Raw genomic sequence first — 15,227 nt, forward strand, 5'->3', positions numbered from 1 at the left:
AGTGAGTCAACAACGAGGTGCGTTCTAATTAAAGTCATAATTCTGACGTAATCGTGGTCACTTTTATTACTCTGATTATTCTTTCATCACGAATGCTATTTGTTTATTTCCCTAGCTGTGAATAAATTGTTCTAAATGATTAAGGGAGGAAGATTTTGTTTTTTAAACCCCATAATAATTGAATTAGTGGCCACAGCTCGTTCCAATTGCGTTATTTGTGCCACCCGAAATACGACAACAAGGATGGAAGTCTAGATATCTGTAGCCAATAGGAAAGAAGTAGCTGAAACCATCCCCGGAAGTGAACAAAATATACAAATAATAAAAGTGTCATACATTTCTAACGTAAGGACCATGGTTAGGGGAGCGGTTGGCCGTGCAAAAAAATAAAGTAATTTCAATTTCATTAAATTAGATTCCCTTTTTTTTCCTGTGTCATGTGATCAGGATGAACCAATCACGTCCTTGTTGTCAAATCCCGGGTGGGGGGCAGTAACGGGACCGAGCCAGCCCTCCTTCTTGTGGGGTTGGCGTCAGTCTTTTCAGGACACTTCTCCTACCCGTGACTGTCTCATGTGCTGCTGCTGCTGCTGCTGCTGCTGCTGCCCGGGCCGCCTTCCAGCAGACCGCCCTCCTGTCTCCCGTGTCCTGTCTCCTCCATCATTGCGCTGGAATCGCACCGTCCTGCCAATCTGTCGATGTAAGTCAGGATAACACGTCTTTAAACGCACCACTAACGGTGACGCTTACTAACGCGCGCGCGCGCGTGTGTGTGTGTGTGTGTGTGTGTGTGTGTGTGTGTGTATTAGTTGTGACAGCGGGTAGTTCAACTCTGCATCTCCGTACTGCATAAGTAATGACATCTTTCCTTCGGCCCCTTTGTTGTTGAGTCTTGCGTCACTGCAGTTGTGCTGTGACTCGGAATCAGCAGGATGTTTATAGATGAAGCTGAAGGATTAGCTTGAAACCTAGATGGTGGTATTTACAGGCAGCTATGGGACTTTGAGAATGTGTGTGTGTGTTTGCTCCTTTATTCCTATTTTATAGGCTAACCGTTACCAACGCGCAGGCGCCGCTTAATACATCTGGATCCCTAAATCTCGTTTTATGTCATGTATACATACATACACAGACAGTATAGACAGAGATAAACTTAAATTGCTCCATGTCAGCTGTGATTCCTCAGCTTTACTTCTCACATGTAGTTTGTCAAGTTTGTAGTTTGTTGTTAAAGTTGAATATGTGCCTGTTTCCCGTTTGCCTGTCCTGCTTGTATGCATGTCCTGGTTGCATTTGTTAATCAGCTTCAGCCATCGAAATCAACATGATGCCATCATCACCGAGGTGACAGCAGATTGCGAAGAAGGGCCTGATCATGGGAGACAAAAAGGGGTCACCATGTGTCGAAGTCTGTCTAAATATGGCATTTTCTTCCTCTTCCTCGCACTGACTGGCCTCATCTTCCTGCTACGCAACATCCACACTTTGGAGGTGAGGAGAGACGAGCAGCAGATATTAGTTACAATGTTTACTCAGGGACCTCAAAAAGGAAGTGGATGGAGCTCGAGAGGAAGATGAATGGATCGTTTGCATGTGTTAATCAAAAGTGGTGTAATATACGGGTTGTAAAGATAAAGGACGGTTCCTTTTATGGCTTGACTGATGTTACCTTCTCCACAACCCAATGTTCCTCTTGCCGGTTCCAGTTAGTAATCTTAGTTTGTCTTTCTATTCAGAGCCTGAACTGTCGCACTGTTTCCACCCTGTACAAGCTCCAGAGCAGAATCCACTCAGCCTTCACCCCGGAGAGAACCCCGCCCTTTTATCACAACCACACCTTCTGCGGCCACCTGGGCCAGAAACCCTCTCCCGAAGATGAATTGGAGGAGCGCTACCTGCTGGACTCTATTGCCTGGCCTGAGCCTCTTACCCGGCCTATGCCTCCCCCTCTACGGCAGACAAGCGACCCTGTGCACAGCCTGTTTGCCATCCTCCCCACCAAAGAAGGAAGAGAGTGGCATGTTGGTGACCAGCTGGAGGTGCTGGTCCAGATGCATGACTTTCAGGGCCGTCCCAAGCGTTACGGCGGCGATTTCCTGTTGGCTCGGTTGCACTCCCCTGAGCTTGGAGCAGGTGTAGCCGGTGACGTGCTGGATCACAGGAATGGATTCTACTCAGCTGTGTTCCCACTGCTCTGGATGGGATCTGCCCTGATTGAGATAACATTGGTGCACTCCAGCGAGGCCGTCGCTGTGCTGCGGCGACTCAGGGAGGAGCGGCCTGACCGGGTTTTTTTCAAGAGCCTCTTCAGGTCAGGCTTCCTGTCTGAGACCACTCTGTGTAACATGTGCCTGCCGCCTGATGAGCAGCCGCTGTGCAACTACACAGACCCTCACACAGGCGAGCCCTGGTACTGCTACAAGCCTAAAATGCTCAGCTGTGACACCAGAATCAACCACGCCAAGGGAGGCTATCAGAAACACCTCATCACCAACAAAGAAGCTCTGCTCTTCCAGAGGTTCGGAGCTTTATGAATGCGGACAAATGTTGTAATCAAACCTATTTTCTGATTAACCAGTACACATTTTTGGCAAGGATCTCCCGAATTTGGTAATTTAAGACATTAGAACGTACTGGGAGGGAATATTAATGCCATGAGAGTAAAATCTGAATGCTAAACATCACTGGGAATTACAGTATATAAACAATTACTGTATATAATAATAAAACAAAACAAAAACATAGAAAACTCGAATCAAGGCAAATCAAAGGTCAAATTAAGGTAGAAATACAGGTTTTTAAATATTCACATAGCATGATACTGATTTGTCCCTGTTTAGCTAATATCTGCTATGATTTATGAAGAATTCTGTGTTTTCTTTGTTTCTCTTTAGTGGCGTAAACATCAAAGCTCACATACATGCTTCAGGACCCGACAGAATCAATGTACTACCTCCGAAGAAAGGTAAAAAGGCTGAGTAATGTGTGTAGTGTGTGTGTGTGTGCTGTACAACAGTATAAGCATGCTTTGATTGATTTTATTTTGTCCTTGCGACCCAGAGGAGGAAATAGACGGTTTTATTTAGTCTGCATTGTCTTTGGCTTTGTTTCAGATCAACTAGGGATGGAAAGCAGCAGTACAAAACCAGAGCCTATTAAAGTGACGCCGTCCGGATATTACTACGGAGGATCATGGAGGCCACTAGGTGGAGTTACAATGCGTCAGTTCAATGACTCGTCCGCCATCACTCAGTGTCTGAGGGGCAAAGTGATCAACATGTATGGAGACTCCACTGTCAGACAATGGTTTGAGTACCTCAATGCTTTTGTTCCAGGTGAGCATGGTGACATGACACAATAACTCATTACATGAAGAGAGATGAAATTTAGGAGAGCTATTCATGGTTGCCAGAGGATGAACCTGTAGGATGAAGAGTTCAATGAGTCCCTGACATTTCATTTAGCACCACCTGAAGAGCCATTTTCCATTTATGCAACACTGAAATCAGAAAAATAATCATCAAATTGCCCTTAACACAACGTACAATCTGCTACAACATGCTAAATGTTAACATGTTCGGTGTGTGAAGTCTGTGTGATATGTGAAGTCTAATAAGGCAAGTTTATACACAACTAGTATGGTAATAAGTCTGTCAATGAACATTTTCCTTCAGTTAGTTGTCTCTTTGTTGTTCATCAGGCTCGTAACATCACACACATAACTCTACTTCCAGTTCCAGAACATAGTCTTGAGTATCAGTTTACACAAAAGAGTACACAATATAGTAGTAATGTGTAGTATACCTTTGGGACACCCCCCTTTTTAACATTAAGCATGCTTATTAGCCTATTGACTCGCTAATTGTTGGCATGTTAGCATAGCAGTGTTAGCATTCATTTGAAACCACAGCTGAGGCTCAGTACAGAAACGTGGGGCTGTGGGAGAGATACTGTAAGTGCAGTCGAGCCTCACACAGCTTTGTGTTAGACCAGTGACTCTTGAGCGAGTTATTTATAGCTTAGTTTGACATTTCCTTTTGCGTAGCGTTCAAACGACATGAATCGAGTGGAGTTCCGAAAATTGCAATAAATGGGGAGGGTTGTTGTCCAAACTCATTTGTTTTGAGTAACATTGCTGTCCTTGCGGTGAGTATTATTACAGCTGCACAGGACCAGTAGCAATGCTGTTGTCTAATTTTTGTTCTTCTCAACATGGTCCTTTAATCTAACTCAGTCATTCCACCTTTCCCAGAATTAAAGGAGTTCAACCTGCATAGTCCTAAAAATGTCGGACCCTTCATGGCAGTGGACAGCACCCATAATATTCTCTTGAAGTACCGCTGCCATGGACCCCCCATCCGGTTCTCCACTGTCACCTCCAACGAGCTACACTACATCTCAAACGAGCTGGACGGCCTGCCGGGGGGCCCAGACACCGTGGTGGTTCTCAGCATCTGGGCTCATTTCAGCACCTTCCCCGTGGAGATATACATACGCAGGCTCCGTCACATCAGGCGGGCCCTCGTGCGACTCCTAGACCGAGCGCCGGGGACGCTGGTCGTGATCCGCTCAGCCAACCTCCAAGCCATCGACCAAGAGGTGAGCCTGTACAACAGCGACTGGTTCTCCTTACAGCTCAACAGCGTGCTCAGGGCCATGTTCAAGGGATTGGACATCCTGCTGGTGGACGCCTGGCAAATGAGTTTGGCGCACCACCTCCCTCACGCCCTTCATCCGCCTCCAGCCATTGTTAAGAACATGATAGATATGCTCTTGTCTTTCGTTTGCCCAGATAAGAAGAAGCACCAACAGAACTAGAGACGCTTGAGACAACTGACAATCGCACTGTTAGGAGTAAGTAAGCGAGTGTGAGGAGTTGACTGCTGTTTACATGCTAAATCAGTGTGACCTGAAAAGCAAGACGCCTTATGAGTAGAACTTAACTTATGAAATGCCCGCTTCGCTTTTAGATGAGGCTGTTCTTATTTAAACATCACAATGTCCTGTCCCGCAGCTATCAACCCTTTAAACGCAGTCCTTACTATCAAACCTCTCTCCTGTCTACCTTTGAACACAGTTGTCTTTAATTCTTCAGTTTTACTCCGCGACACTGCTTTTCTTTTGTACATGCCAAAGACATTGGTGCGGTGATTGTTAATAACATCCATTTGTTTTCTGTGTTTTTGTTGCATTTATTTGTGCATGTCTGTCTCTCAAACAGGTGTCTATTGACCCCTAGTGGTGAGTGGTGGTCAGCAATCTGTGGAGGGTTTTTCTCACAAATCCGATTTTAGCAAGGTCCCTTAGTGCTGTCGCATTCATAAAAGCTGTGTTCTTAAAACTGTGCAGTGATTGACACTCTCGCTTGCTCTACCCCGTAGGATTTCTTAAGTTTCTGGGTTTTTTCCCGATTTGTTTCAAGCTCGCTGATCCAACCCTCAGTCACTTGATCTTCATCGGAGAGCCAACCTGCTTGTTCATAGGCAAGGAGTCACTTAAACTACATGGAATGCCTTCTTATTAGAGGTCCCCATCTGTATAATCCTTGATGGAAACTGTTTACAAGTCAAAAGCGCCACTCCAAAATAGTGGTGATTTTACATAAACATAAACAAGCTCTGGTTCACTGATCTAAAGGCGAATTCACTTCACGAAACTGTCGAACCTCATCCCTGAACGAGTCTCAAAGAGCAAAAAGAGGTTGAACGAGGTTATCGCTCGCACTGAATGAAAACTGGGAGATTTGGTTTGTGAAATAGATGACGCCACTTTCAGTCACTTGTCCAGGGGCTCACTCACTGAACAAAGAAGGATGTCATTCTGGTGGGGACATCTCTGGCCTGCTCCCAGTGTGTAGCGCAGAAGGTTTGAATCACTGGAAAAAAAACTTTATTTCTCTTTTAGATGTCCCTGTGATGCCACTATTTGTCCACTTCTTGATGAAAGTCTTCCCAATGATCCAGAATATTAAGACATAAGAGGACACACAGCTCACAAGGGGTTCGATACTTGAGTAACCTGTAAACCCCCCCCACATATGGGATTGGTATGTTATGGTCATGATATTTATTTTATATATTAGTCTAAATCTGTTCATTTTGCCAAAGGTTAACACTTGAGAATTGCTTTCATCAACGAATCTTAGGCTGTTCAGTGTTGAAACTGTTGAATGTGTCCACTGAACACTGAGCCATTACACGTGCTGACCACAGCGACCACAACGTGACACTTCTGGAAATTGTGGCTTGAATTAAAATGAAAGTTGAAATCTGTTCCATCTTTTATTTCCTATCATCATCATCATCATCATATTGTTTTCACATTTTTCCACAAGGCATTCTTGAATCTGGCTGAATTTGTCCAATACATTTTTTTTCACATAGACTAGATCCCCAAATTTGTGACATTTGCTAAACCTGTTTTCTGGAATACCACAAGAGCATTCGCTGTCAGGTTTGTTCCGGATGATCTTCTCCCTGCTGTGTTAAAGGTGCTGCAGCAGATGTCACAGATACACCAGAAACATTTCATATTCATTTGCAGTTATTTAAATCGCAGAGTAAACACCATGAAGATACAAAATTGTGACAGAGAAATCACTGAAAACACCACAAACCACTTATTTATCAACGGTTTTATTTAAAAAGATTTACTTTTCCCTTGCAAAACCATAATTTCTTTGTAAACCCCCAAGCAAATCCCTTTTCAGCAAGAATCACAACATATTTGCATCAGTAACTTTGGCAACATACAGGAACAGGTAAGATCTCTGTACAAATGTCTCCTAAAGGAAAACACACCCACGTATACAAGACATTCTAGAATCATGACAGCACCCAATCGAGGCAAACATACATCAGAACATAAACAACTGTGGTGATTCGGAGTAGCAGGGACGCCGTCTAGAAACAGAAGTCATATCTGAGCCTGGAGTGTTTCTCAGGTGGCAGGAGTGTGACATAAACAGCAGCTGCGGGGATGAGCGCGTTCTTCACAATAAAACATGTGGCTTCTGTAACTTCCAGTCAAACAATGAGTTTCTAACCAGAGAATGGAGACGTGACATCCTGGGGTCACAGAGGCACTACGAGAACTTGTGCGTTGCGTCATAGATCGTACTATCCGACGCTCTAAATGAGTCCTCTGTGGGATCTGAACACACCGACGCACATTCACCCCTCAGAGGAGATCATTCAACCACTGTACACTATGACAGCTGAGCTAGAAAGTCGAAGGAGAGGAGTGTAGCTTGAGATATACGGGGTATTATGATGATATTTGATATGCTGGTTCAAAATATGTTCAGCCAAGCATCGAGTAAAGTACAGCACTGATAAAATAAAGAAGATACCGTTACATGATTCCTTCTTTTGTTTCTTAATCACTTTGTATCTAAATTAAAAAGAACACTGGCTGTATAAAAGCAAAGACAGGAATAGAGACATACAGTAAAGGTAATAATAAGAACTGAGGCAATGCAGAAACTGTGTGTGCGCCACTGCAGCATAATAGATCTAATGAGACATTGGCTGGAGTCATTACACATCCTGGACGGTCATGGCTTCCTGCGGCCAGCTGTATGAGTCCAGAGTGAAGGAGTCATAGTCAGGACTGTAGATGTGGGACAGCACGAAAGCCTCCTTGTCCTTGGGCTCGGGGTACACGGACGCAATGTTGTGTTTGTATGCATAGTTGATAATCTGATAGAGGGGGAAACACACAGACCAACGAGGTGAGAGACATCATGGCTGAAACCTCCTTAATGCACTTGGCACTTCCTGTAAAGCCCCCTGATACACACTGCACGTATATGGTACAGACAGGAATGAAGTGTAGATCATACTGGGGAGTGAGATCACATACCTTCACTGCAATCTTGAAGGAAACCTCTCTTATGGTGCTGAGAGGAGGATAGAGTCTTCCTTCCGCCAAGTTTTCCTCTGTGACCATGTCAGCTATCGCCTGAGACACACACACACACGTAAGTTAGATAATTAAGGTGGAAGGTTACAACAGATCAACAATATCACTAGTTCTCCTTCTCTGCTTGCTTATTCCTGGCACCACATCAGGCATCACTCAAGCTTTTCTTCACCACACAAACTGTTTGTATAAGTGGGAGTGACAGTTTCATTTCCCTTTATCGTTGAGTAACTGTGAAACTCTTCAAAACTGCAACAATCACTACTGCTGTAAATATAAACTAGTTTTTCATAGTGTGGATGATTGTTTTTTCAGCCAGCCATGGCAACAAGCAACACTAGGTGGAGTTCTCACACTCCGTTAGAGACAAGTCCCAAGAAGCTCAAGTGTATTCCTATCAAGCAGATTTCTTTACTGAGTAGCTTCCATGTGGCAACTCAGCAAAAGTTCGGAGAAGCTGCTCGCAAAATGAGGCTATGTTTTGCTTTAAATGGCTGAATAAGTGATCCTCTCACCTCTGCTGTGGTGAGGAAGATGTCATCAGAAATGTGACGGACTCCGCAGGCAATAACGCCCAGAGCCACACCAGGGAACACGTAGGCGTTGTTTCCTTGCCCGGGGTAGAAAGTGCGTCCGTCGGCCAGGGTCACCTTGTTGAAAGGGCTTCCGCTAGCAAAGATGCCACGGCCCTGATGAGACGGTGCACAGAGAGGTGATTAGATAAAGCCACAAACACAAGTAGACATGTGTAGCCTCAGATTTCTGGCACGGTAAAGACAGTGTAGATTTTTATGAAATAGATATGAATGAGCGAGCGGCGTACTGCAGTGATCTGGAGCTTTTACCTCTGTGAGCTGGTAGCACTGCTCTGCTGTGCACTCGGCCTTGCTGGTGGGGTTACTGAGGGCGAAGATGATTGGGCGCTCATTGAAAGACGCCATGTCTTTGATAATCTTATCAGTAAATGCTCCTGCAATAGCAGCCACGCCTTTATATAAACGGGACAGAGTGCAAAGGGACAATCCATCAGAGTTCAATTGCAAAGTTCTAACTCATAAAGTTTACTACTCATCCTGATGTCACCGTCATCAATTCATCCGTCAATAATTGGAAGTCACGATATCCCCGTTTATGTTTTGCCGGAAGGTAAACTCACCTATAATGGCAGTGGGTTTGATGGTGTGCACCACCTCCTCCAGGGTCTTTATGTGAGGATGCTCATGGGCAAACTCCAGCTTCTCGTGGTTAAGATGGCCTCTTCCCTGTAATGGTGTAACATATCAAACTTTATATCTCAATTCTGAGCTGAGTTTGGGACCTAGAGAGACAGAGACACTTTACCTTCACAATGAGACCTTTAGAGTCCACCATCCAGATCCTCTTGGAAGCCTCTTCTCTAGATACTCCCTCGTTGACCATGGCCATCATGAGCAGGTGGGCGATTCCCAGAGCAGCCTGGGGAAGAAATAAGACGGCTCATCACATCCGATCTGAGTCTAATTCATGAGATGTGACCTCCAGATTACAGCTGGTAAATCTCCTCACCTCGCCTGCCCCCTGGAAAACAACCCTGTGGTCCAGTAGTGTGTTCTTGGTGATCTTCAGAGCAGCTAAGATCCCTGCAACAGCTACAGAGGCAGTGCCTGATGGAGGAAAAACGACAAAGACAAATATAATACTGACTCTGCACAGGTTTGAAGAGACTACAGTCAAGAATACACAAGCTAAAATGACTAATTACTAAATTTAAAGTGATGAAAGTGGAGAGAAGACTTATGCAGCCACAGTTTTCTCCCTTCTCTTTACATATTTCAGTCTTTTTCTGTCTATTTACCCAAAAAACCTGCCTGGAAACTCGCAAAAATGTAGATGCTGCCACCTACTGGTATGGAGCAGCTTTTGCACCTTACTAATAATGCACAGTATTTGTCTCATCATAGTAAATCAGGCCCTAACAGTCGACCAACTGCATCATTTCCCCACAGAGGAGCGAGTTTTACCTTGGATGTCGTCATTGAAGCTGCAGTATCGATTCCTGTATTTGTTGAGGATGCGGAAAGCATTGCTGTTGGCAAAGTCCTCAAACTGGATAAGACAGTTCATCCCATACCTGCAGAGCCACAGGAGTGAGTGAGCATTAAACCAAACCTGCTCAGAGATGTGTCCTGTTGTTGTCACTTGTCTTTGGTACTCACTTGTCTGTCACCGCCTGCATGAATTCATCAACCAGCTCATCGTACTCCTTTCCTCTGATTCTTTTGTGCCTCAGGCCGATGTACAAGGGATCATCGAGCAGCGACTGTTCCAGAAATAAATAAGACAAGAATTATAATAAAGAGGGACAGGTGATCCATAAATAGCTGCCAGGGCTATTTAAAAGTGGAAAAGCAACGTTAAATACAATAAAAACAAGTGAAACCAAAAGAGATCAATAGGTGAATGTTCAGCTGCAGTTCAGATACTAACATAAGTAATAAAGGTCAGTATCATGATGGATGAATCTATCGTGCGGTGACTGATAAGGTGCAGGTTGAAGGTATGACAGGAGCTCATAAAACCTTCCTGAAGCCTTCCCAGAGCTCCGATGTCATACCTGGTTGTCAGTTCCCACATCCAACAGCACAGGGAGACACTGCTGGGGACGAACCCCTCCACAGGCTGTGTAGAGCGCCAGCTTGCCCACTGGGATGCCCATTCCATAGGCGCCCAGGTCGCCCAGACCAAGGATACGCTCCCCGTCCGTCACCACAATGGCCTTCACAGAGACACAACGGCGTGAGCAATGCGTACACATACACAATCGGAGACTTTTGCAGGTGCAGGTGTGCATATGAATGTGTGCGTGTCTTGTTTGAGTGTGCACGTGGGTACCTTTATGTTCTCCTCAGGCCAGGAGTTAAGCATGGTGGCAATGTGGCCTTTATCATGGATGGTGATGAAGAGTCCTCTGTAAAGGATTACATTGCAGTTACACATGGTCAGCGTTGGTGGCGCTCATGAGGAAACATTCAAGGGTTTGTAAACTGCAGCGTGACGAAACGAAGCAGATGTGTTTCTCACCGCGGTCTCCTGAAGGCCAGGCCGTACTGCTGACAGGCCAGGCCCACGGTGGGAGTGTACACGATGGGCATGAACTCCTCGATGTCGGAGGTCAGCAAACGGTAGAACAACTTCTCATTCCGGTCCTGGAGCGTCATTAGCAGGATGTACCTGACAGAGACAGACTCTTCATCATTCAGTCATAGTTCAGTGGCTACTACCTGCAGGTACTAGTAATAATCCACATTAGTGTTGAGGTCCTACTGGTCCTACTGCCACTGAGATTGTGTTACAACCTCAACATCACAATAGAGCTGAATCAACCTCTGACCCTTCCCAAGCAGCTTCAACACAAACTGAATAAACTTCACAATGGCAGTATTTACTAAACGGATGTATCACATTACATTACAAAGGGGGTGTGTTATTGTAGCTGCACCACATGCTGGTCTGATGGAGTTGCTGAACGTAGAAATTTGATCCCTATGCCTCTTTCATTGTTTTCTCCCTAAATGTCGGCTGAAGATCATTGCAATGTTTCCTATTGACTAAAATCTGAGATCATCATCATCATAATGGCATCTATGTGGTGCTTTATGGGAACAGTCCGTGTGTGTGCTTACTGGTCCAAAGGGTTGCTGCGTGTTTCGTAGCTCTTCATCACCCGCAGCACTTGGACGTCCTGCGATAGGAAGCAAGGGGGCAGCAGGCCGTGGATGCCCAGTTGCAGACGCTCTTCCAGGGTAAACCCCATTCCCTGCAGGGACGGAGAAGGAGCGGTTAGGTGGCGGTTATATCCATGGAAACGGTTTGCGCCAAAGGCATTCCTTTCTTCTTCCACGATCCAGACCACCGTGACTCATCTGTTAGTCATGGGAGCATCTGACTCACACACTCACTGCTCAGCCACAGTGCTCTTTTTGATATTTACTCCAGATTATTTGACTTTTTTTGGACTTTAATGAAGTACAGGAAAGGTTAAAGAGACAAAGTGTAAAAGCAGCATTAATAAAAGCTCTAAAAAGTTTTGGTAGCTGACAGCTGTGAGCATTAAGAGACCAAGCAGATAAAGAAGTAAACCTGCACCCATCTGCTCTCTGGTTGTGGTCTGTGCTGTTAGTCTGTCCTGCCTTTGGAAAGCTTCCCAAAGTTTGATTAGAGGGGAGAGCGAGGTTTAATCTATTTATTCTGTCCAATGGTGTCAGAGTCTGAATTCACACCCGTCAGCTACATGTCTCTGCCCTCCTTTCTGCTTTCCCACCATCTGTTTCCTCTTAATTCTCCTTAGCCAAAGACAGCAGCAGCCTACAAGAGAGTGTAGTGCCGGTCTGAATTATAGATGGCAACAGGGTGGGTTTTGATTCTGAAAAGTAATGGTGACTTTGACATATTGTTACCTTAGTACCTTGATAGTACCAGCCAATCAAAATGCCTATCTTACATTTGTTCCACTAGGCTCGTACCCTCCCATTGACAATGACAAACGAGACAATGACAAACCAGATGAAGCCGAGTGGTGAACAGTGACAGTGTCATGTGGCTACTATCTACATATAGCACCATGTACTGCATACAACCAATAACAATAGAAGGTCTGCCAGAGGTCATTTAAGTAGGCAGGTTATTGGAATCAGTTTTCTGGGAGTTGGGGTCGAGGGGGGGGCAAATGATTGATGAATTCCAGAATGCCTGTGGAAATGTGTGCAGCTAAATGGAAGTGAGCAAACCCCCAGAGCCCTCAGTGGAGCGGTTTAATGTCAAAAAGAGAGTAAAAAAGTGATAAGATTTTGTTTTAAAGCTGAAGTAACTTTTCACAGTAATCCAAAAATATACCATGCAAATTTGACTTTAAAGCATTTGGGTGAGAATGCCAAAGTGCAGTCCTGCTATGTAAACTGTACCGTGTCTGGAACGATAATATCATACTAATAAAACAATAATCCTGATTTCCTGACCTTCAGCATCAACTCAGTTGAACTGTGAGTCACTGTGAAGACTCCGGGCTTCCAACTGCTGACTGAGCACGAACAGGGGAAGGAACTGTAACTGACATCAGCCAAAACGTGTCCCAGTCTATCTTAATGTCCTGCTGAGCCTGACATGACATGACGAGAGAAACGTACTGGCAGTTTAGAAGCGTCCAACCATTTTTGTATTTAATTCCCTAAAGTTTGGATCCATCTTGGATTTGTAAAACAGAAAGTACAGCAAAACCACCGGTGAGTCACGCTAAATGGAGATATGCATTCTTTCCATGTAGCACCACAGTTAGCAAATACTAGTATTTCCAGAATGCTATGAAAACAGTGACACTGTACTGTGTTTATGCAGGCCTGAGACAATAAGACACCTTTATGGTACAATGCAGAGAGAGAGACTATGAGGGGAATAAGGTGTCCTGGAGGTGAAGACCTAACTGTTCAACCGTCTGACTGTGATAAGACTCAGCTGGCACCCATGTGGCACTTGAACGTTACATCCTGTGGTGCTTATATGGTCATCTGTGCTCTGTGCTCTGCCACCATAGTAAATGGTATAAGGGTGGAAACATAGTGAACACGACAGCATACAGAGCAGGTGACCTTTGAAGGCACCTTGCTATGTAAAGTTGCATATTAATAGAGAACAACTACTCCATTATGCTACCCCAGAGAATGATCAGGGATAATAACTGGTCAATGACCGGCTTACAGCTAAGCCAGAGAGTGAGTAAGTGCTGACTAGAGAAGATGTTCCACACAGTGTGACAGTGAGCCCACCTTGTTGAGGTGGGGGTTTCTCAAGATGTCGTAGCCCCGTTTCTTGGTGCTGACGCTGCCTTTGTGTGTCGTCCCTGAGTGGCAGACCCGGACAGCCTGGAGGGAAGATGTTGGGTCAGCCAGGAGAGCAGGAGAACCCACGAGGGGCCTCATCCCGCCAGCCGACACGCGTCTGCACAGGGACAGTGCAGCTCTTCCTGGAAAGGAGTTCATGCTTCCTGCAAACATGGCAACACAACAAACAGCAATTAGCATTTTTTGGAGATTTTATGTGATTGGTGTTTTACTTTTGAAGAACATTTCTGCACTGTCCCCTGGATCCAGACTGGCACAAACATGTAATTACAGGCTTCGGTCATAGGATGGTCATATATACCAATAGTAAATATAGTAAACAGTGTGTTTGAATGCCTCTCTCAGATAATTGTAGTAATGCTTTTGTTCTCATTTAGAGTTACACACTTACTGTCATTGTCTGTTCTGTGACAAATTGGTTAACGACTTCTTGAGCAGCAAGAAGTTTACACATAATCTCTTTGGTGAAAGGTAAAGCAGCAAGAATAAACTGTACTTTATTATGTGCTGTGTCACTTCCAATTCCAGCGTCGCTTGCAACAGTATCAGCCTCTAAAGATGATGTCACATTTAATCGCCACTAAATGATACCTTTCAGCACCATATGGATCATGTGTACGACTAATTCTGTAGTTAATTTTAGCTTGAATCCTCTTGTTTACATCTGTGAGTCGTATAGAACGATACCCGGTGCAGAAGCGTCAGTGCCGGTGAAAGGCGAGGCCGAGAGAAAACTGGACCGACGACGTCGAAGCTCCACAAATAGCTCAGGGAACACAAGAGGGAGCGACCTCGGGTAAACAAGCCGGGGAGAGAAGTTCAGGTTTGCGTTGCCAAAGCTGAGTCAAATCAGGGTTCAGTGATGAACAACGGGCGCTGACCTATTTACTGTGAATACTTAATGTAAATACACTAAAATGTAAATACGCGCACATTTGTCATTTTCAAGTGCGTCCGTCAGTGCAAACGCAAAATCTGCTCTCTCTCTCTCTCTCTGTGTGTGCTAGGCTAGCTGGTGGCTAATATTCAGCTAGCTGTACCTGGAGATGATGCGAAGCTGCTGCTCCTGCTGCTGTGTCTCAGGTTCAAATCTTCATAAGAGGCACTCGGCTCTGATAATCCGCCTTGGTGTGATTAGCAGATGTTGTTGTGGGGGGAGATCGAGTGCAAGCAGCTGATCGGGGATCCTTTTGACATTGACAGCTTCACGTTCCAGTCAGAGCGTCTCTTCTTCCTGCACTGCTGCTGCCTGTGTTTGTATGTGAGCCGCCACCAATCAGACTGCAGCATGGTGGCTCTCAGGGCTCCTCTACCCCCACCACACCCTCCTATTTTCATAAACACAGTAATGTATGCAGCATCTGGACGAGCTTTGTGTTTACAGCTCATTTTAAAAGGTCAAACTGGTAGAGTAGTTGCATTGTTCTTGTT

At 45.0% G+C, this 15,227-nt stretch overlaps 2 protein-coding genes across 3 annotated transcripts; one reads left to right on the forward strand and one right to left on the reverse strand.

Moving 5' to 3' along the window:
- The first annotated feature begins 546 nt into the window (after positions 1-546).
- Positions 547-6,254, forward strand: nxpe3 (neurexophilin and PC-esterase domain family, member 3). 2 transcript variants are annotated; one of them, XM_076159035.1, is made up of 6 exons: positions 547-700; positions 1,305-1,491; positions 1,737-2,518; positions 2,895-2,965; positions 3,114-3,335; positions 4,253-6,254. In XM_076159035.1, the coding sequence occupies exons 2-6, from the start codon at positions 1,399-1,401 to the stop codon at positions 4,816-4,818; spliced, it is 1,734 nt and encodes a 577-aa protein (XP_076015150.1). In that variant the 5' UTR covers positions 547-700; positions 1,305-1,398; the 3' UTR covers positions 4,819-6,254. The 2 variants fall into 2 exon arrangements, with proteins under 2 accessions (XP_076015150.1, XP_076015149.1); XM_076159034.1 differs by having other exon boundaries at positions 547-1,491.
- A 365-nt stretch (positions 6,255-6,619) lies between these two features.
- me3 (malic enzyme 3, NADP(+)-dependent, mitochondrial) lies at positions 6,620-15,056 on the reverse strand. Its single transcript, XM_076159193.1, has 15 exons — positions 14,837-15,056; positions 13,722-13,939; positions 11,586-11,719; positions 10,984-11,133; positions 10,795-10,870; positions 10,517-10,678; positions 10,119-10,222; positions 9,924-10,033; positions 9,469-9,566; positions 9,265-9,378; positions 9,080-9,185; positions 8,769-8,911; positions 8,439-8,612; positions 7,864-7,962; positions 6,620-7,700 (listed from the first exon to the last, which is right to left on the reverse strand). The coding sequence occupies exons 2-15, from the start codon at positions 13,932-13,934 to the stop codon at positions 7,539-7,541; spliced, it is 1,845 nt and encodes a 614-aa protein (XP_076015308.1). The 5' UTR covers positions 13,935-13,939; positions 14,837-15,056; the 3' UTR covers positions 6,620-7,538.
- Positions 15,057-15,227: the final 171 nt, after the last annotated feature.

This window comes from Genypterus blacodes, unplaced genomic scaffold, assembly GCF_046128005.1.
Source record: "Genypterus blacodes isolate CSIRO-AG114 ecotype Tasmania unplaced genomic scaffold, CSIRO-AGI_Gbla_v1 ptg000093l_1, whole genome shotgun sequence".
NCBI lineage: Eukaryota > Metazoa > Chordata > Actinopteri > Ophidiiformes > Ophidiidae > Genypterus > Genypterus blacodes.